The sequence below is a fragment of the Neolamprologus multifasciatus genome, chromosome 6, assembly GCF_963576455.1.
Source record: "Neolamprologus multifasciatus chromosome 6, fNeoMul1.2, whole genome shotgun sequence".
NCBI lineage: Eukaryota > Metazoa > Chordata > Actinopteri > Cichliformes > Cichlidae > Neolamprologus > Neolamprologus multifasciatus.
In genome coordinates, this window is record NC_140444.1 from 15,674,153 (window position 1) to 15,697,372 (window position 23,220).

Sequence of the window (23,220 nt, forward strand, 5' to 3'; positions counted from 1 at the left end):
ATTCAAGCTCCTGAACATTGAACTAGGAAATACACATTGCTGAAAACACATTTTACTAATTATAGCCCCTTTGCAGATGCTTGTATCGTCACGGTTTGTCCTGATGTTTTAGTCACAAAGTGTAATCTCTCTCTGTACCTGATCAGCAGTGTTACACAGTGTGTGTATTTATTCCTTTATTTTCAGGTCCGAAACATTCTTGCAGGAAACCAAAAGAAATGAGCTGTGCAAGCACTGCATGAGGCACGTTTGTAGAAACAAACATGGATAATCTTTCTCTCTCGTGCCGTCTCTCTAGGTCATCCTGGTGGAGTTGTATTCCACGGGGTTCCAGCGTTCCTTCTCAGATGAAGACGACCTGACTGCAATTGCTGATAGCGATGTTGTCTATGCCTTCCAGGCTCCTTCACTCTCCAGTCGTGGAGGCTCCGCACAACACTCAGGTAACCATGGCAACAGGCTGTCCATCAAAGGCACTGCAGACACTGACTTCCCACACTCGTTTGGCAATTTATCTCTTTTTCTTCATTTCCAATTTTCTTTTTGTCAGCCTCCCTCGGTCCTTTTGATTAACTTTTATTCACACTAATTCGCACTTACACTTGTAACCGTTTTTCACTTCCACCGAGTCCTCATGTTTCATTAACCACCGTGTTTTTCAAAAGCTGAAACTTTACTTTGTTGAGGAGAGGGTCACTGTCCGCAGGGTGTTTTGTATTCTTCCTTTCATTCTGTTTCTCTATGCATGACAGCACCTAAACAAATGAAATTACATGTCACGTCTGAATGGCAACATAATTCAAATAGAAACTTTGAGTTTTGTCTTATCTTTTTGTTCGCACACAAATTAAATTATTGTACCTAGGATGTTGAGTGTCGCAGATCATGGCAAGAACAAATTCTCTCTTGTCATTTAAGGTAACACTTAAGAGAGGGGCTTCTTATATTCTTGATCACCCATTCTTGCTTGCAGTCTTGGTTGTTGTCCTTGGGCAAGACACTTCACCTACCGCCTACTGGTGATGGCCAGAGGGGCCGATGGCGCGATATGGCAGCCTCGCTTTGGTCAGTCTGCCCCAGGGCAGCTGTGGCTACAACCGTAGCTCGCCTCCATCAGTGTGTGAATGTGAGAGTGAATGAATAGTGGAATTGTACAGCGCTTTGAGGTTCTCGAAAAGCACTATATAAATGCAATCCATTATTATTATTATTATTATTATTAGTATTTTCCTTTCGAGAAAGGCTAAAAAATATAAGCAGTCTCCTCAAGGAATGTCTCTGTCTCATAAAGGAGTTGCAGGTAGAAAGCTGAGACAGAGATTACTTATATCCTAAAACTTGTTTCATATGAAGCTTCTAAATGCACATCTTAGGTGAGGCTGAGAGCAAATAATGTCTTGTGCCGCTTTCATCTGTTTTATTTGTACGGAGAAGTGGTGAAAAAACCATAAAGCATTTTCCCATGTGCACATTTCATTAGTCAATTTCTAAAGCCATTTTCTGTTAGGTTTACCAGAATTAGTTGATGTCTTTGGCAGCGTTTGCATGTTCCCTTCAAAGTAAATTCTGCACAGAGAGCGAGCTGCTGCAGGTTTGCGCTCTCGAAGCGCTTCTTGCTTAGGATGATTTCTGCAGCTGTCTTTGTAGCACACAGCAAGAAGTAATCCTCTCTAGATGCTAGTGGAAGTACTCTATGGGGTTTAGGTAAGGAAGCTGCCTGGACAGGGCATGTAGGAGGCAGGAAACTCATTCACAAACAGAGATTACAGGGGAATATTAGTTGTGCTTCTCACGTATTGGTGGAATCTGGGATCACATTTGTATTAATGAACTGGCAGGTTAAAGAGTTTCTAATATTCGATATGACTTTTTCATTTTCATGTGCATCTCTGTTGAATGATGTATAGCATGTACAAAAGTTCAGAGATACAGTCTATGTGTGAAAACACCTTGAGTCTCTGAAGCTAGAAGCCCGAGGTGTGACACCTCAGGATCTACTATCCTGAGGTGTCACACTCACCAACCCTGAAATAAACCTTTTTTCCTTCAGTTTTCTCAGAACATCTTTGCAAAGGTGCATCCTCACTTCACTGGTCATGTGGCACAGCCAAGCTTGCCCTTCTCAGTCGCAGCACCTCACCCCGAAAAAGACAACTCCGGACTTAAAACCAGCACCTGCCACTGACCCCACAACTTACTTTAAGAGAACAGTTTCTAGTTAACCAACAACAAAGCCTTTATGAGAGATTTTGTTACCCCTGGAAAAAGAATGACATCAATAATTTATTTCAGAGCTCAAAGTGCTCATGAAAAATTAAGACTCTTCACTTTCTCAACAGCAGGCCTTTGTATTGTCACTTCGCAGTCAAAACAATGTCACAATACTGGGAGAGGGCGCAGGCATACAGTGTGTTTTCACTCACACTTGCATAGGAACACAAACGTTTGTCAAAAACACATTCACAGGTTTCCATCCCTTCTGAGGACATTAGGTTATTTCCCGGACTCTGAAAAAATTGCTAAAGCTTCTAACCTTCAGTCTAACTTTAAAACCTAAAGTTTTCACTCTGAAATCTATTGTTTTATGGAAATCTAAAGGTTTTACTACACAACAAAGTCACACACAGCACTACTGTAGAAGTCAATTGATTAATCTATTAGATTTACACTATATGACCTTTGAGGTGAAGCAGTACACTAAGTACAAACCTATATATGCAGGCATGCATCTGTAATAAATCACACATAATTATTCTGTGTCAAAGTGACTTTTGTTCTTGTGAACATCAGATGAAAATGATAAATTGTTACGCCTCATAATCACAGCAGAGTCTTAGCATGTATTGCATTAATTTACACACTCATTGCCATGTAGACCTCGGCATGATATTGTGGATATAACAGATGATATATGGATCTTTAATTTCTTCTTGTCAGTTGTTAGAAAAAAGCATTTTACATTAATAATACAGGGCAGCTTTTATTTGGAGAGTAATTAAATTTTATTATCTGAAGCACAGAGGAAAGGTGTGGAGTGTTTCAAGTCGAGCTGCTGGTGCAAAGGACATTAATCTTCATCACAGTAGGTATAACCTTTGAGAATTAAACCGTGCTGTTGTTCGTGGCTTATTGAAACTTAAACAGTGTTACAACTAAATAAAAAAGTTAAACGTAGGTATTTTATATTATGTTGAGATCTCAGATTATCATTCAGCTCCAGTGGCAAGTGTTGATTGATAGGTTTGTAGCTTGAACCTATTCGCTGGAACGTTGAAGACAATATAATTACACAGCAAAGCAAGACCCAAAGTAGGCAAAGTTCTTCATGTTACTCATGCATGAGGGAGACCTGCCTGGAGCCAAGTGTCGTTCCACCACTTGACCTCCGTCAGACTCTCAGCCAGGTTCCCCATAGCACTCCTTTTATTGTGGTTACATGAATATGCATAGGGTCATTAACATATAACATCTTACATAGGTATACATGTGAACAAAGGATTTTGTGTGTGTGTGTGTGTGTGTGTGTGTGTGTGTGTGTGTGTGTGTGTGTGTGTGTGTGTGTGTGTGTGTGTGTGGGGTCAGAGCGTGACCCCATAAAGACTTCCCTAAACCTACTGGTCTGGAAAGTCCAGCAGTTCATGTAAACAAAAGGCACTCAGACTAAAACAGATATTGCTACGTTAATCCTACTGTAAAACAATAAAACAAGGTACGACCTCTTCCCATGCTCCCAGGATGTAGGTGTGGATTCCAGAACACTCTGGAATGCGCACCAAGCCTTTGCAGACTATTAAGGATCACACATCCTATCACTACACAATCGATTATACACCTCTAAGCATATATGGTTAAATATTTCTAAGCATAAATGACAATCAACATTACAAAACCTAACATTCCCCCCTTTTTGACCTTTATGCTAGAAAAGTTCCCAGTTATGATCACCTCATGTCTGACAGTGTAAATGCAAACATTTTTATACACAGCATATGTCAATCACCCTAAATTACTGTAAACACACACAGTTTAACAAATGTATTAGCAGTTATCCCATTCCTCATTGATCTCATCCAATGGCAAACTGCATCCTACGAGCAAACAAATGAATTGTTAATTTAATAGTTAAAATAAGAAAGTAACATTTTCAACAACATCTCAGCTTGGTGGTGCTCCTCTGGGCGTGCAAATCACATGTCTCTCTGCAGAGTGGTTTAAGTTCTGCAGGGCGTCATAAATGCCTCTTCCAGTTGTTTCCATCACTGTCCATAGGACCGGAGTCCAAATGTATGTAGAATAGACATTCAAACATACCAGTTGGGTTTGTCGTTTGTCAACATGGGTCTCAGTTATCTCCAACGCTGCAGACCTCTTCAGCACTCTCGTTTTATGGCCTCTACCAACCCCCATCACCTCACTTCAGGCCTTCGTCCTGTGGGGGGGATACTTATCAATCAATCAATCAATCAATCAATCTTTATTTATAAAGCACTTTTCATACAAAAAGAAAATGTAGCACAAAGTGCTTTACATGGTTAAAAGCAGCCCCCCCCCCCCCACCCCCACACACACACACACACGCACACACTTAAAAAGTAAAATTGGACTGGGTACGCATGAGCCAAGTGAGGAAACACTATCATGGGGAGCCGTCTGCACCGGAAGCCGGTCACAGACCGCAGCCTCCAGGCTGGGCACACAGCAGGAGGGAGGCAAAGAAGCCCCCCAGCCAGGCTGAGAGGACCCCCAGAGCCCCAGCAGCCACGGTCGATCACAGCCCCGGTGCAGAGAGCGCCCTCTGAGGAAACACTGGAGATATGACCTAATAAGAGTATATACTGGGTAAAAAGATAAAATAAATAAGAACGGGATACAATATAAATATAAATATAAATAGAGTAAGAAGATTAAAAAATGAATAAGAATAAAATCAATAAATATTAGGTAAAACCTAAATTAACAATAGAATAACAGGATAGAATAAATAAGCGTAAAATAAATAAACGTTAAGTAAAAGCCAAATTAAAAAGGTGGGTCTTGAGCCTGTTCTTAAAAACATGTACGTTCTCTGCGGCCCTGAGCTCCTCCGGCAGGCTGTTCCACAGACGAGGACTTATGACTTATGACTCCTCCATTGTCCATGCTCTGCAGAAAAACCCCTCTGTGGAAAGGGTGCTGGGTCCAGTTATCCTACTGCTGTTATGATCCCAGCAGTCTTCAGAGTGTCATCATATGCACAGTACAGTGGCACAGCATTAGGTGATGTTCATAGGAAACTGCTGCCATCACCACCATAGCTTCTGGTTCCTGTGCTTTTCATAGAATCACGATGCCATCCTTGGACTCCCTCTGCGCTGTCGATGGAGCTTGGCACGCTCCCCTCATCCTTCAGGTGCCCGTCTGTTGTCCACAATCTCCTCTGTTGGCCTCTGGAAATCCCCCTTGGCACAGCTCTCATTCCAACGCAGCTTCAGTTCCTTGCTGTGGCTCCAAAGTCTGATCTCATGATGGGCACAAACAGCTCGACCTTTGACCTCAACCACTGCCTGGGCTGTCAGCTATGCCTGGAATGGTTCTTGTTTCTCACTGGGCCTCTGGAGATTTCTCAGGAGATCCCTTTCAGCAATACTCTGACTGCTGCACCTATATTTCCTTGCTAGGAGGAAAAACTTCTATTTGGAGAGCATGTCAACAATCATCAAACCACATTCTTTAGTTCAGTGAACTTCACTTATAGGCCATCAAAGCCTCATCTGAACATGGATGCACCACTTGCATAGGTTTGATACCCGTTGAATGAACTGTTAATCACACAAATCACTGCAACAATCATAAAAAACATTGTTTCATGTTAATCCTGGACCCCTCCTCTTGACGCATGGACACTCCCATGAGTCAACTCATCAACCCTAGATTCCTGTCTTAAAAAAAAAAAAAGGTTAGCTAGATCATGTCCCAGGCAACATCAGGGCATCTCCTCTGGAGTAGCTCCGTAACCCTGCAATAAAAGATGTTAGCGTGTTTTGCATATTAAGTTTGCTTAACACCTGGCTCCGCCAGGAGCCTGCATACACACCATCATGGCCTGGAAAACAGATCTGGAAGTGAAATCAAACTTCACACCTATAAACAATTGTATCATAAGAGTAATAAAGCATTCAACATCAGCAAGACAAGTATCATGTGCAGGTTTTCTCAAATCAGTAAACTACAATTATTACCATAATTTGCCTCAGACATGGATCATCCCATGTGCTCAGTTAACATTAATGTAATCGGTGACTTCCCTTAAGCAAAGTCAGTCCACTCATCAATCACTAGGAGCTCAAAAGTGGCTAGCTAATGAGCCCCATATTCAACTATTCCATAGACACTGCATCTCCTTTTTGTTTTTCTCATGTCACTTGTCCGCTTCTGCTGAATTCTCTACATGTAAAACAAACAATAGCAATACACATTGACCATCCCGGTGGTCAGACGCAGGTCGACGGGTTCCAGAGGTGCTATAAAAGGACCATAAGGTTAACCATCCATAGCTGTGGAAAGAAGTGACACTAGTTTTCAACACAGGAAATTTCTCACATGTAATTCACATCATCAAAGTAACCTTCACATTTTCCCAAAAACACAGTGTAACAGCATCACCACTCATAACCTGTAAACACAGTTTTCTTCACACATAAACCCAGAAATCCTGTAGTAGAAAAACATTAACTAGTCCTGGTATAAATCACATGATCAATTCACATGAAGAACTGTAATGCTGTAGAAAAGAAAATGCAAATGTTAGCGCTGCGCAGATGTATACACTCTTTCTCACAGTTTCCTCTGTGAGCAACACAAGGTAGTGAATAACACCCCTGGTAGATGCACAGACACAGAAAGTGGCATTTAAAAGGTTAAATCGTCACGCAACCTCGAATGTTGATGTCATCTTTCTGCTCCTGTAAAAGGAAACACACATAGATTCATCCACCCCTTTGTCCTGTCTAGGTGGAGGTTAACCTTGAGTCGTGGTCAAGCCTTGTCAGCTTTTGTCAGCTTTTACCAGTCAGTCAGTTTTTTTTTTCTCTTTCACTCATTCATTCATGCATTCATTCTTTCTTTGCTGATAGTGGAACCTATCGTCGCATTTAGTTTCCACTCTCAGCAAAATGACGTCATTTCAAAAAGAAAAAGAAGAACTTTAGATCGGATTACCTCGCTGAATCCTTTTTGGGCAGGAACTTACTTTCTAATTGTCCCCAGATAAGTGACTTTCTCCTGAGCCCATTTTAATGTGGAGAAGCTCACTTGTAACAATTTTCTCGACGACGTGTCATACAGCGCTTTCTGTTCTAATCGTACAGATCTGCTCAGACAGAGATTATCAAACAAAACTTTCAGTGCACGGTGAAAGTAACAAAATAAAAAGGCCTTGTTAAGTCATGACACATGCTCCTCATCTCAGGAGGGTAAATCATACCATTAGCCTGGTTTATCATACCATCATACTAATTGGCAGGCTCAACTTCACAACAAAAGAAAAATCATCAACTAGATTCACTCCAAACCAACCATCAGCTGCACAACACACAACATAAGCCTAATATGTTATTAGCTATAAGTTTAATCCCCTAGTCGGTGCTTCTCACTCATTTAGGCCACACACACCCATTTTATTCAGTTTTCCTTTTTTCCCGTCATCATAAAACGTGAGACATGTCATCAGCTATTTCACAAAAGACGTTTGTTCTTATGTATTCAGAGTTGTGTATCTGGGTGCAGGATTCACTCGCACATCAAAACAGGAAACTCAGTGTTTTAGAGTCTCCACTCAACGCACAACAAACTCCAACACATCTCATTCACTCGTGCTAAAATTCAGTCACCTTTCCTCAATCTAAAAACGATCAACTAATTTGCATATCAGCTATTAACCCACGAAGATGACAGGACAACAGAAATGCATGTTCAAAATGTTATCACAAAAATAGTATTTCCCTCATACAGTAAATTACTTGTGCTGCATCAATCAAGCAGGAAGCACCTCCCAATTTACTATATTAACAACTAAATTTATTGTCTGATTACTGGGTGATCAAACCAGAATCTTTTTTTTTTTTCACAAAGGTTAAACTGTTGTCCTGAAACCTAGAGAGTTAATTGTCAGCATTGGATAAATTCAGGATTTGATAACAAGTGTCTATTATATTGACACTATTTTAACACTGATGAGAGATAACAAGCTAATTTTCATTGCATGTGTGTTTGTGTTATTAGGCAGGTTTAATCAATGTCTGTGGAGCTGCATCTCCAGCAGAACATGTTCTTAAAGCTGCCTTTCCTACACATTTTTCTGCTATTATTTGATCATTTCTTAACTAATGTGTTATGAGTCCACTGGTCTTTGCATCACACTAAGTGACTTGGACAAGATGGTAAACAGACTCACATGCTCAAGATGTTGTCTAATCTTCATGAGCTCTCTTGTGTTTGTGTTAGTAGGGTTAATGCATGTTCTGCTTGTGTGTGTGATTTTGTATATGTTTCTTTTTTTTACAGTGTTTCAGACTCCTTCACAATTTTCCAACTTAAGCAGTCAGTTTTCTTTCCCCCTGGTTTGCTAACCCAAATTTTGATTTCCCATATTAAACAACAAAATTCCTATGTGTTCTCACCACTCCTCTCACTCTGTTGTCCTCTCCCACTTCAACAGTCCAACAGCAGGCAGTTCTCCTTCAGCTTTGTCCTGTGTTCCACTGTCTCTTCTTGCCATTTTACTCCAAAGGTGGCAAATGTCAAACTCCAACAGTCTCCTCAGTTCTCCTCAAATGTTCTTGTCACATGCACAGTGAAATTGCAGCTTGTTGGAAACACAGTGCCATTCATCCAATCAGGCAGGATGATGGGTTTGCTCTTCTTCTCTGATGCTGTTTGTCCACACTGCTGCCGCTTGCTGGGACTCTTTGCCCAGGACTTTGCTGCTGTCTCTTTATCTGCCATGTTATTGCTCTTTGGAGCTGCATTCCTTGTCTTCAGGGAGGAGTGAGAGCTCGCTTGTGAGTTTGAGAGACACATGGTGCTGTAAATAAGTCAGCCAGAAACTTGGCCTGAATGTCTCTAATGATGTTAAACTATAACTTTCGTCCGACCGCTGCATGTGGAAAATTGATTCAGGTCTGCTTGTCACCTGAAAGTGACAAACTAAGACATTTTCATTATTATTATCACTGCTTAATCAACACACATCTCTCTCCCTGTTTGGTTTTGTGAACAGTCCTTTAAACAGAAAATGAGATTGTAGTTGTTCTTGACTGATCAACACAAAACCTTTTTTCTATGATTATTTTTCATCTACAATGTAAATTTTATCTCTTTTGTACTCTTTTTTTTTTTTTTCTTCTTTACAATAGCTGGTGACCTGCAGAATCACCGCTCTCACAATCAGAGGCAATTACTTTTACACAGCGCACAGAAACACTGTGACGTCAGACACATTCACACTCACTTTTTTCATCTGCGTAAATAAATCATTTGGCCAATGGCATGTGCCATGGTGATCCATAAATATGATCACAAGTTTATTTAATTATTTTCAACCCAACAAAACAAATAAACAAAAACATGATGCTGATGCTATGAACTCTCTACACACATGAGTCAAGATGCAGGAAAACTGCTCACGGAAACTCTGCACACTCCAGTTATCACAGTTATCATAGTTCTGTTTCCCTCTCTTTGTGGAGTTCTCAGCCAGCTCCTGATCTGATAATGTGTAGCTTGATCATCAGCTCACAAGAGACCACAATGCAACCTCACACAGTGGTTGTGTGCTTTGCCCCACAGTGGCAAAGACTTGCACTTTCATATTCAATTCAGTTTCTCCATCATGTAATTTTCAGCTGTTTCATACAGGGTTCAGCATATTAGTTGTTTTCACAGGTGTGCTCTATATCTCAACAATGGCTCATAATAAGACGACAGTCTTTCACACAGGTCAAATGCCTCTATGCACATCATTAGTTTAAATATTTACCTATTTTACTTCATCTCATATGTCATTGTACTATCTATGGTCTGGAGCACAGGCCGTTGTCGATCAGGGCAAGCTAAAGAATAAACATTTTGTGTCAGCAAGGGGTGGGGGAAAGCCATTCACCAGAGCATATCTTAAGTGCTGCTGATGTGGGCTGGCCTTCTCCACACGCTCTTCAAAGCTGGTGTGTTTTCTGAAAACTTCTAACATTTGAATCTCTTCCATTTATAAGCCTGCGATTAACCGCATGGCTCAGGTCCGCGTGAAACCCGCGCGACCGTGCTCGCGTGAACCAGCGCAGCTAAGGAGCCGTCGCTCTCTTTTATTTAAATACTTTGCGCTGCCAAAGTCCAGCGTAAATGTCTGTCACCCTCTGACGCACTCTTGGTTGCTTAGGAACCCATGATAACAACAACAGCCGGTGTCACAGACCACGTGTTCTGCTCCGCACCCGCTCACACAAACACACTCAAACACAAACACAACAACAACAACAACACAAAATAGGCCTACTCCGGACTCACACCGGACCGCTCGGGACACTAACCCAGTCTTTCGGGACCCTAACCCAGTTGTGGGACCCTAACCCAGTCGCGTGACAAAACCCAATGAAGGGACGCTCGGGACACAAACCCAGGGCGATTTCAAAACCAGACACTCACCGGACGCTTGGGCCCTTGGGCGATTTTACCAAAACCTCTTTTTTCGGGACCCTAACCCAGTTCTGCGGTTATAGAGTCGCTCTCTCAACTTACTCGGCGTTGCTTAGCGTGTAATATAGTCTCGAATCCCGCCGATCGTCATTCATCGAGGAGAAAAGACAGACAGCTAATCCACCTGCCGATGACAAATTCTCACGTCTCGGGACTTTACTACAGGAACTTCCTGGCTGACGTCAGTCTTTCAGCGTGTCTCTTCTCCCCTCGGTGAATGTCGACTCCAGGGCTCCGGCTCTCGAAGGACCAATTAATGATAGGTTTGTAGCTTGAACCTATTCGCTGGAACGTTGAAGACAATATAATTACACAGCAAAGCAAGACCCAAAGTAGGCAAAGTTCTTCATGTTACTCATGCATGAGGGAGACCTGCCTGGAGCCAAGTGTCGTTCCACCACTTGACCTCCGTCAGACTCTCAGCCAGGTTCCCCATAGCACTCCTTTTATTGTGGTTACATGAATATGCATAGGGTCATTAACATATAACATCTTACATAGGTATACATGTGAACAAAGGATTTTGTGTGTGTGTGTGTGTGTGTGTGTGTGTGTGTGTGTGTGTGGGGTCAGAGCGTGACCCCATAAAGACTTCCCTAAACCTACTGGTCTGGAAAGTCCAGCAGTTCATGTAAACAAAAGGCACTCAGACTAAAACAGATATTGCTACGTTAATCCTACTGTAAAACAATAAAACAAGGTACGACCTCTTCCCATGCTCCCAGGATGTAGGTGTGGATTCCAGAACACTCTGGAATGCGCACCAAGCCTTTGCAGACTATTAAGGATCACACATCCTATCACTACACAATCGATTATACACCTCTAAGCATATATGGTTAAATATTTCTAAGCATAAATGACAATCAACATTACAAAACCTAACATTGATACATATGCAGATATGGAGATCGCTAAGAGAAAGGGTGAAGGGGAGCGCAGGTAGCAAAATTGCTCAGTAGGACTCATGCGGGTTTTTAACCAGTAGGTATTGCTGGAGAAGAAGAAAGAAGAAAGTCATACCCAAATGAAATAGCAGGGATTGCTATGAGGGAAATGGAGTGTAATTTTATACAGGATCTTTTCACGCAAGCCACATTTTTTATTTATTTATTTATTCATTATTTTGAGCAGAGCTCTGATATTGCTGCTGTCTGTCATGTAGTTTGTTTTGCAGTTTGTGTGGGAATGTGAAGCCCAGCGAGAAGCAAACAGATGACTGTATAGAAAGCCTTTAGGACTGAATGCAATGAATAGCTTACTCACATAACAACCTCCTCCGGAGGTCCGAGATTTGTTTCCTTCCAAGAGATGCAAATTTGTTTGGCATGTTCATGTATGAATTCCACTTTTAGCAGTTACTTTAATTGGGATCAGATCTCACCAGGCAGGAGTAGGAGCAGAAAAACAATAGTTTTAGGGACTTGGTACAAAATTGAAAAATAATTTATTTATGAGATTGTGAGTGAGTTGTGGTAGATGATCGGAATTGGAGAATGGGTCTTCTCTTATTTGTGTCAACTCTCAGTAAGAATGTGCCAGCCTTACTAATGCACGTGTTCATGATGAAATAGACACTACAAGCATGTCCCGTCCCTTCAGGTTTAATCTTTGATTTACAGAAATGATAAATGAAACCGTTTTGTGGCATGTAAGAGCAGCTAATTTTCCCAGATCATCTGTGACCAAATTAGATTTGTACACCGACAGTAATTGTCACAGAGTATAGACTTTATTGCCAAGGTTATTAAATGTGAAACCAGCAATGCAAAGGCTCAAAAACCTTATTTCATGTCTCATTTTCTTGACTAATTTGCTTCAGTTGGCAGAAATCTTTGCAACACTTATGTTATTGCTTATGTTTTACTAAAATACTGACACATACAAATTTGCACAGGCATAAACGCAGTTACCTATATGATGTATTCTCAGGAGTCTCTATCTCGCGGTCGTGTTTCTGACAGCTGTAGGATGACATATAGCAAAGTTATATGGTGCAGCTCAGAATAGTGCTACCTTTTCATGGTGGAAGCAAGGCAAGCAAACGTGGACTGAAAATGTGCTTTCACAGCACACAGTGGCACAGAATAAACACTTAATAAGGCAAATTACCGCACAGCAGATTCTCGACGTACAGTCAGAAATACAGATGATTATTTTCTTCTTTACCTCTGCAACACAGAAAATTATATATTTGCTATGCCAACCTTGCTGCTTTACAAATGTGAGAAAGATAACTCTCTAACCATGTTTTCTATTTGAGGTCTGAACAAAATGTAAACAGAATAAGAGTCTGCAGACATACTGGAAGGCTCTGGGAGAGTCTCAAAATTTGGAGACAATATTTTAACACTTGTTCAGATATTTTAGTCTGGACGAAAGTGACGGATCAGCTGTTTCACAGTTAGGTTTACCCACCTGAGTGGCCACTGAGAAGTCGTTTTGTGACTCTGGGTGGAAAAAATGAATATGAAAGTGTGATATTTTTAGGGTTTTTTTTAGCAAATAACTTGTTATTGAATAGGCTCCATTAGCCACTGACTCCTTCCTTGTCCTTTTCCAACATTTTCCCCCTCCCCACATTTCCTCTTTGTGGGAAAACAAGGGTAATTAGGATGCTAATGATGAAGGTACAAAGGCCCAAAAGCTCTCTCTCCTCTATCATCATTATAAATATATGAATAATGAATAGCCCTTCACATAACAGCAAGACAAAAAAAAGGGATAGAGAGCCTAAATTTCAACATCAAGAAAAGTAACCAAGTTTAGTGGAGAGCGGTTTGAGAAGGATTTCTTTCTGGCTGTGTGCGCGAATGTGCTGGATTTTGTTTAACTTTATCAGTAAACATTCTGGGGTATATTGAATCAAAACTGCTCCATAGTACAGTAATGAGGTTTTGCAGCAGTAGGAGGCCTCTCGGTAGAAAACACTGAAAAATCAATTAGGTCTAAAGCGCCACAATATCGTTCTATTTCAGCCTTAACAGTCTGGGCAATTTGCACATAAATAGACTGATGGGAAAGGGAGAGAGTAGTCCAGGTTTGAGCTCGGTGCAGGGCGGCAAGTGTTGCACTGTGGCTGTCCAGCTGGGCTTTATTAAAAAGAGAATCCCCTGGATTATACACACTGGTCTTATTTATGTGGTCGGCACATTAGATTGAAAATCCAACAATATCAATATTTATTAGACAATATTTAATTGGGCCGAGCAAATGGTACATTAAAAAGTCGAGACAGAAAGAGACAATAAAGTAAACAGATGCAGCTTTAAAAAAATAAATGACTGATAACTCTACTAATGGTGACTTCCTTCTATTCTGAATGAAAATGAAATTTCAACTTTGTATAATATAAAAATAAAACTAGTATAAACAAATGAACATAAAATAAAGTAACAATTTGTTTCGAATGGTGTGCGCCGTTTAAATTTGTCTACTATGATTAACTATTAACTATAATTTTGATATGATGAGACAAATGATTGTACGTGTGCAGAGCTGAGATGTATGTGCTTATGAACACATACATAAATAGACTCGCACTGAAACAAAGACATCACACATGCAAATTAAATGCTGCCAAGTACATATTCCTTCCAGTTCCATTAAGACAGTTACATGCCGCCTAAAGCGAACTAAGCGCAGAAAAGCAAATATATTCCAGGAAGATTCATCAGGGAACTCGTGGCCCCCCAATAGAATTCATCATGTAAAATAACCTGAAGAGAATGGAGGCAAAAAGAAATTTCATGTGTCTACAGTCACTGCCCTGATCACCACAACTGCCTCTGGAAAGTGTTCTTAACTCATTTGGGAAATAAGAGCTACTGTCATCTCAGCAGCCTTATTAAGAAGAACACAAACAGTGCATAAATGCTGGCTTGAATGCTTCATCTTCCAACAAGCATGTTGAAACATCTAGTGTACGATGAGCTCAGAACACATCTTAATTATGTTTAAGTAACCAGTCAGCAGGGAAAAAAGGTCTTCTGTTTATGTTCTGCTTTTATAGATGTTTTACAAAAGAGGGCTCTCTCATGTTGTTCGATTTGTTGATATTCCCGTTCACATGGCAGTAACTCAGTGCATTTAGGCATGTAGATTAACACAACTATCTCTGGGGTTTACAGAGAAAGGTCCAAAAAGAGAAAATAGAAAAGACTTCTGGCATCGTCAGACAGTGGCCAGACTGCTTCAAGCTGATAGGAAGACGACAGTGATTCAAATAACCGCTCGTTATTGCCAGAGTATGCAGAAGAGCATCTCTGAATGCAGAACACGTCCAGCAGGAGACCATACTGGGTGCAAAAAGAACAAAAACCGAGACTGAAATTCACACGGGCTCAGCAAAATTGGACAACAGAAGATTGGAAAAACGTTGGCCGCTCTGATGAGTCTCAATTTCTGCTGAGACAGTTTGGTGTAACCAAAAAAAACATGAATCCATGCTACCTTGTATCAGTGATTCAGACTGGTGGCAGCAGTGTAATAGAGTGGGAGATAGATATTTTCTTGTCATACTTAATCACAGCTCACCTGAGTATTGTTCCTGACCATTTGCATCATAGATGCAGCTGATAAACCTTTAGCAACTGACTGACGCCACAATTTCAACATGGTCTTTGAGGAATGTTTCCAGCACCTTGTTGAATCTCCACGACAAAAATTGGGTCCAGTCTGCTACTAGCGAGGCTAAATTAATGAAGTGGCTGGTGAGTGTAGAATAAAATTACGGTTAACAGAACAGTCCTTAACAGAACAAAATGCAGAAAAAGATACTTTGGGCGATTTGGAAATTATGTCATCACGAAGTTTGTGCAGCAGACTGTGCTCCAACTGCACCGTTTCATATACCGTCCTCTTTACTGTCTGCACCACATCTAGCAAAGTATGCATCACGCAAAGCTGGTTGAGTTTTAGACATGATGTAACTAAGTGTAAAGAAGAATTGTAGCTTTGTTGCTCGCATGTGTTGTTCCTCTTAATAGGGTTTGTGCGGTGACCACTCTTGACACAACGTTGTGCCTTCCTGCTTTATATGACAGACGGTTAAATGGATGCATTTAAGGGAAGGAACGTAGAGAAGAGAGGAAAAAATAGGGCAGCATCAGGTGTGTTCAGTTCCTTCTGTGCAGCTTGCCTAATCTGTAATTTTGCTCTTGGCACGAGGCTCAGCTGCTTTGCTCTCATCTGAGCCATTGTGTGGTCAGATGAGTATTTGCTGCCAAGACCTCAGATTTGCTCAAGACTGTAAGGTAGCGGGTTCACCTGGATATTTTTGGTCGGGTATGTGGATTGTGCTGACACGTGTCCCTGATCTGGCTCCCGCACTGCTTGGAAGCAGTGTCCTTTCTCATCATTTATGTGCCGGAGTGTTCACGCAGGCTTTTGTTTAGTCTGTACTGCACACACAACCTTATTGTTACACTTCAGCAATGAGCAGAAGTGTTTCCTAATTGACTTTTGTCTGAAACATTTCATCTGTGAATTGAATTTTGCAAAGTAATGGGATGATCAAGGGCACATTTCCAGCAAATGCTGACTCAAATCCTCTGTCAATACTAGGAGCAGCACTGTAGGGTTTCACTTTTAAATGCCATCTTAACCATCTTAAAGATATTTGTGTTCACCAGCTACAAACCACACTGTAACACGGTTGCCAGATACCATTATTTAGCATTGGCTTTCCAGACTTTGATGTGAAAGTTGAAGCTTGCATATGTCTGCATGAAAGCAAACTGCAGTTAGGCAGTTAGGTGTTAAAGCTTACAGTAAGGAAGAGTAACATACTTTATAAAAGACTGCTTTGTCCTCCCAGGTATAACAATCTCTCCTTCACCCATCTCACAGGTCTAAAAAACTCTCAATAATCTCCTGATGTGGCAATTACCACTTTTATTATCCTTCATTACTGACTCTTCTTTGTAGCTGAGGGCTGATTCATCCCTAACATTCAGATGATGGAGACTTTTTAGGGAAAGAAAGGAAAATAGATACTGACAATGATAAATAGAGCACCAGTGTAAGAGGATAAGATAAGAAAAAAAAGAAAAAATTAAAGGATGGCGAGTTAAGACGAGAATGAATGCCGGAGGAGTCTTCTGCGGGACTGAGTTGTTTAATTAATGTTGCCGTACACACCACCTCCATTCCCAAGAGCAGTTTCTGTTTCTGTTTTTGTTTCTTTCACCTCATAATCCTCTTTTTGTATCTCTTTTCCACTTAGTTCAGTTGCATCCACTTCAGTCTCAGGGTTTATCTTTTAATTACAAAGAGCAGATTACAAGGAGAATTTTACAGCAGCCATGACATTGTTGCAATAACAACAACAAATAGCTTAATGTGGGTCGACCTGATAGCCGGTTGGCAATGAGAATGAGACCACGTACACCCTGGCATCTTAAACAAAGAGTTATTGGTTTGATTCCCTTGTTCTTTCCTCACTTTTTCTCTCTATGTGCCCGTTATTACTATAACATCAGAAATAAGTCAGTACGTACACGAGAAGGCATACAGTGTTCCAGTCGTCAAGTGTCTCTCACACCTGAAGTCTTTGCTTGGAAATCACTCTTTACAAATGACAAACGACTGTTCTTTCCTTTAGGTCTGGACACTCTTCTCACTCTTACAGTCTCTCCTTTCTTTTCCACTCTGATACCTTCCACTCCTCCCACTTTCTACTCCACAAAAACCTCTTTCACTTCATGGGTCTGCTCTATCCATCTCAATAAGGGATAGATGAAGGTGTGAGAATAACAGTCTGGCAGGTATTTCTCCCAGTGTCCTCAGGACATATCGGTTATGATACCGCTTGCCACACAGGACATATTACTTTCTGATTTTAAAAGTGCTTTTTGCTCTGGTCCTCTCAGTAGTAAGAGTTATATGTTCCTCTGTCTCTAATTGTTTGATAGTAATAATTCTTAACATCTTAAAAATTGTTTTAGAATACGTCAGATTTAAATGATTTTTTTTTTTTTTTAAATGTACTTAATTACACATGAATTAGAAGTCGGAGATGTTTTGTGTTTTTGCACTTTTCCTTTCTCATTTCAAAAAGAAGTTCTTTCACTGAGCTCTTTCTTTACACCTTATTAGTCTCCCTTCTCGCTTTTTTGGTGGCACTTTATCTCAGCTTTACATCTATTCACGCTTGCTTTCCTTAGATTTCTTTTATTAAGAGGTGGGAAATAAAGAACTACATACCTTGTTCCTGTAGAGTTTTCATATATCTGTATTTTACTTGACTATTTAAATTTTCAGACAACTTTTGACTTTTATTCTCTACATTCAAACGTATATATCTTTGCTCCTTACATTTTCATAACAGGTTCATTACTTCAGGTTTAACGGATTTGAGGGGAGTTGTTGATTATTTTGCATCACTGTTATGTTCAAACTAAGTTAAGCATCAAATTTATGCATCATTTATAGCACAATACAACTTAAACAAGGGGTTTAAGTTGTATAGTGCAATAAAAAAGAGTAACAAGAGTAACGTGGCAAGTAATTTCAAACACACAAACTGTAGCTGTGCAGTTTGTAACACAATGTGTTCAATTCAGTTTTATTTATATAGCACCAAAGCACAAAAACATATGACAATAAGATAAGATAAGATAAGATAAGATAAGATAAGATAACTCTTTATTGTCATTGCACAGTCATACATAGTACAGTAGTACAATGAAATTGGAAAACTGTCCTACGTGGGCACTACATATAACACAACACGACACGATATGACACATCACAATGCAACACAAACAACACAACACAGTATAATAACTTAGTAATAAAAAAGAAGAATAAGTGTATTTGTATTGCACACTGTTACTGCACATGAATTATTTTTGCACCTTGTTATAAATATAAATATTATTATTGTTATTGTTTTAAACATTGTTACCTCCCCCCTAAAAAACTCCAGGGAGGTAGCCAATCAGGTCAGCTATTTGCATTGATCAATGCACTGAGTGTTATAAGGTAGAGACCCGACAGCAATGTGTATCTCTAAAAGTACAGGTTCTGTATTTCCCAGAGACAGAAGAGAAGCTCACTTTCAGAGGTAGAGAAAAATGTAAGACAGAAATGACAGGACCCGGGTATTATTTTCTTATCATATTTAATATGACATGAAGTTCACTTAGCTTTGCACAAACATAGCTTGTAGAAGTGTCCTCCAACGCGATACTGTTTACTGTTATAGTACATTTCAGAGCCTGCACTTCACTTTTACTTGAGTAAAAAGACTGAATTAGTACTTCAACTTTTACAAGAGTATTCTTTAAAACAAATATTTGTACTTCTACTTAGGTGATAAATGTGTGTCCTTTTGTCACCATTTATGTGTGCGCGTGTGTGTTTGTTGAAAGTTGAAGCTGAAACGTGGCAGTGATTAATTGCATGGTTGAGATCAAACAAGCACAGTTTAATTAAATCCTCTGATAGTGTCAAAGTTTATGTTTCCTGGGAGTCAAGAGGTTGAACCCTCTGTGTCAACTTCCACTATTACTCAACATCAATCACAGCAACGTGTTTGTCTTGTAAGTGCGAGCGATACGAGATGCTCGGGGTAAATAAGAACAATTTTAACATAATGGAGATTTTTAAAGATCCTTTTGGAAGAAAGTGTAAACATGTCACATTAAATGGTTGATTTTGCATAACAGTTTTTCATTCACAAACTCAATGTTTTGGTTTGGGTTTTTTTTCATCCCTGGTTCATTTCAGTTGTTCCTAAGACTGGGCACAACTTTGGTTAGAGTAACCAATGATGCGATCCTGTCATGAGATGTTGCTTGTTGCTGGTACACAGCAAATTCAAAAGTGTTAAATGTTTTGGTGTTAGTAGTCTTAGAGTTAATTTTACTCTAAGTAGAGTCACATTCTTTTAATGTAACTCTGAGGTGTAAAATGATAGTAGTTAAAATCGAGTGTTAAAAATGAGTGTTTCTATTTCAAATCTGGAGGTGTTACAATGGAAACATTAACTCTTGACCTCTTAACTCTGAACTCCTACAGGGGCTATGACACTAATAGAGTAAATTCACAGACTCCGCCCCCAGCACGGCTCCAATCGAAGCTGAAGTGAAGCCGTTTCAGAACATTTTGCTCTACATATTTGAGTTGTTTGCCATGCTTGGTAAGTCATGTTTTCAAAGATTGTTTCAATTATTGTTATTAGCTTTTACTTCTGTGGCTCTTTGGAGTTGAGACAAAGCTGTGTGAAAGGCATTAGCCGTGTTGCTCGCTGATAGCACCGCTCGCTGTTTTAGCTAGCTGAAAGGTATTGTTTGCGGGGAAATACCACAGCCTTGAAAAAAAGCTTGCATGTGAATTTTCAGTCAAATTTCTTGGTCAAATACACTTAAAACAATGTCTAGAATGTGAAATGTTGATATAATGGTGCTACTTGAAGCCTGAAAACGATCTCCCATAAAAAACGAGCAAACAGCAGTAGCAGATGTCCCGACTGAGTTCTACGTTAGCACTTAGATTCCTCCAGAGTTTTGTGCACACGGTTTAGGTAAAAATGAAAAAGGTTGAGGTTTTACATTTAGTTCAGTATTACCTGTTGTCTGTGTCCTTGTCTTTTGGGAAAATACTTTACACAAGTAATGGCTCAAAAAGGATTCCTTTTTTTTTTTTACTGTGCTTCAATTAATTTGTGCCATTAATTAGTGTCAACTAATTTTTATTCAATCTCCACATAGGATGTGCTTGTGAAGATGGAATATGGGGGAGAGCAGAAGTGCGTTGAAGTTCCACAAAGTGATGAATGAAGGACATGCATATTGTATTTTGTATTTATTGAAATAAGTGATGAGAATGCTGTTATTTGCATTTACCAGCTCACCTATGTCAGACCTTTTGATAAACGAAATTCTAATGAAAGTGAGAACATGTACACTGTTACATCTTTAGAAAATGTTTTGAAATTGTGGTGCACAGTTCAGAATAAATGTTTTTCAAAAACCATTGCGTCTTTTTAGTAAATGTTTATTTCCAAAAGAAATTTCTAGAAGTTCAGAACAGTAAAATTCCCGCTTTTTAGAATTAATTAGAAGATAACTCTTACGTAGTTAAACTAAAATACTCTTTGAGAGTTAATATATAAACTCTTAACACCAAGTGTTAAATTATCAACTCCAGACAGATTTGGTGTTTAACACTAAATCAGAGTTAACATACCAACTCTCCAAAAAGAGTTAAATTAACACTCTCTGGTGTGGACCCATATAGACACTTTAAAAGTGTTGAAATCAAATCTGACAGTGTTAATTTGGACATGCTGGATTTGCTGTGTAAAAATGTAATAAGCAGTTTCTTGACACTCAATATTCTGCCCTTTGGCCTGTTCAAAACTTTTATAGAGAGAATTTTGGGGCCAAGGGGTTGAGTGTGTTTGGCATAATCAAACGATGATCTCTGACTCACATCAGAAGAGAATTGGCACCTGCAAGCCCGAGGCCATGTTTCTCATCAGAAAAGGGTGGACTCCTTAAGTAATAATAATAATAATAATAATGGATTACATTTATATAGCGCTTTTTGGGACCCCTCAAAGCGCTTTACAATTCCACTATTCATTCACTCTCACATTCACACACTGGTGGAGGCAGCTACAGTTGTAGCCACAGCTGCCCTGGGGCAGCTATGCAATAAGTCTCCGCCTTAAAAGGAGGATTCTAAGTATTGTGGGGTCTTGGGGGTAGGGTTGGGCATCTCCAACCTGTCATTCATTGTTCAAAGAAACAGACGCAGAGATTTGATGCATTATAATATGATAAGAAGCAATAAAAAAAAACACATATCCATTGGTGAGCTGTAGCCAATTGCTTTGATGATTTGTCACCAAGAAGCACAACTTAAGTGAGAAGGAGAGAAAGATTGGCTGATGGATTATCCTGGCATTCGCAGTGATATGGACGATATAGTGATTGTGAACAGCTAGCTTCAAAAAGACAATGACAAATGTAATTGTGCCGTGTTAAACAGTTCTCCCTGCTTCCTCTGTTATGGTCAGGGTATCACCACAGCCTCCCTTCCTCCCCCTACGCCTTCACGGCTGGACCTGATGGTCAGAGGTTACCTCCATCTGGCACCCTCTCCTCTGAGTATCTGAACCAGGGTAACTCCAAGGTCCTCCTCCTCATTTGCAACACAGCAGGATCTGGCGCGCAAGCTGTCAGGTGAGCTCTTGTCATCGTCATTATTATCCATTTCATTTGTATTGATTTTTTTTTTTACATCTCTTTAACTCAGATAAGCAGTTTATTTAACAATTATGGCTTCTTCTAGAACTATTTGAGCACAGAAGAACCAAGTGTAAAGATATCTAAGGTAACCTAGATATCTTTTATGCATTTTAAGGACGTGCCATCCTGCAGTCAGACTGTGTTTTAGACCTTGATCATACACAGAAGCAGACACTTCTCTTGCTCTGCTGTGTCTTAAATAGATTTTGCCGTTCATTCTTTTCCTTTAGTCCTGCTGTGTTATTTCAGCATCAACATCTAACTCCTGTTTGACTTTGACCTGTATGTCTGTTACGTGAATTCCCCAGACTCAACGGTGTTTATTTTTTTAGATTTGTGCAGCTAAAACATACACTCAATTCAATAGTGTTGAAACTAGAGGCCAAGTTAAACAATGTGGTCAAATCAAACCCTCTGACCTGTGAAAAAAATCAATTAGATCCATGTGCTCGTCACTGCTTAGCATCTGCAATGTGCCGCATCTGATGTTAGATTTCAGCAGCATCACAGATGGAAGAAACAATGGAAGAAGCTGATTGGATGCTTGTATTTATTTGGGGCTAAGCATCCCATAGTTACTGAACAGCATTACAGATCAGAGAATCAAAACTTTTGATAACGTTTACCTGACAATATCGTCACTGAGAAGGTAAATAAAAAGATGTGGGACCCAGACTTTTACAAGACAAATTTCGAGCCTTACTTTAAACTGAGCAAAGATGTATTGACTTACACGTGAATGTTTTGCTGTTACTATTTTACTAAAACGAGTCCTTGCAAAGGCAGATTGGATGGGGCTTACAGTGCACAAAAGCATCCACATCGCCATTATTAATACTTTTCAATTTATAACGCTCTCTCCACAGGGGATCAATAAGTCTAACCTCTTATTGACACAAGGCAAGACAGATTTATTTTACTCTCCAGTGATCTAGTTTCAGTCATCATGTGCACTTTGGGATTTGATCTTATAGCTCCACAAATCCATGTAGAGACGTTACTGAAAGGCTTGATAATGTCAGGGTCTGACATTTGAAGACTCATCCGTCCACATGCCACCTGACTCGTCTGTGCGGCTACAATAAATGTCTCTGTGCAGCCATCTATTCCCAAAATGATCTGGAAAAAGCAATACATCTACAGATGTTTAATTATTTCCTAATTAAAATGCCATAGTGGATCATGTGGATACCCGAACAGTCCAAATCTGTGCTTAAATGTGCAACTTCAA

At 39.9% G+C, this 23,220-nt stretch overlaps 1 protein-coding gene across 1 annotated transcript in view; it reads left to right on the forward strand.

The window, feature by feature from the left end:
• usp43a (ubiquitin specific peptidase 43a) overlaps positions 1-23,220 on the forward strand; it is a 126,094-nt gene that overhangs the window by 60,798 nt on the left and 42,076 nt on the right. The window contains exons 6-7 of the mRNA XM_085161675.1: positions 299-443; positions 21,758-21,923. Coding sequence (XP_085017801.1) covers positions 299-443; positions 21,758-21,923 — 311 coding nt within the window. The remainder of the gene's footprint in view (positions 1-298; positions 444-21,757; positions 21,924-23,220) is intronic.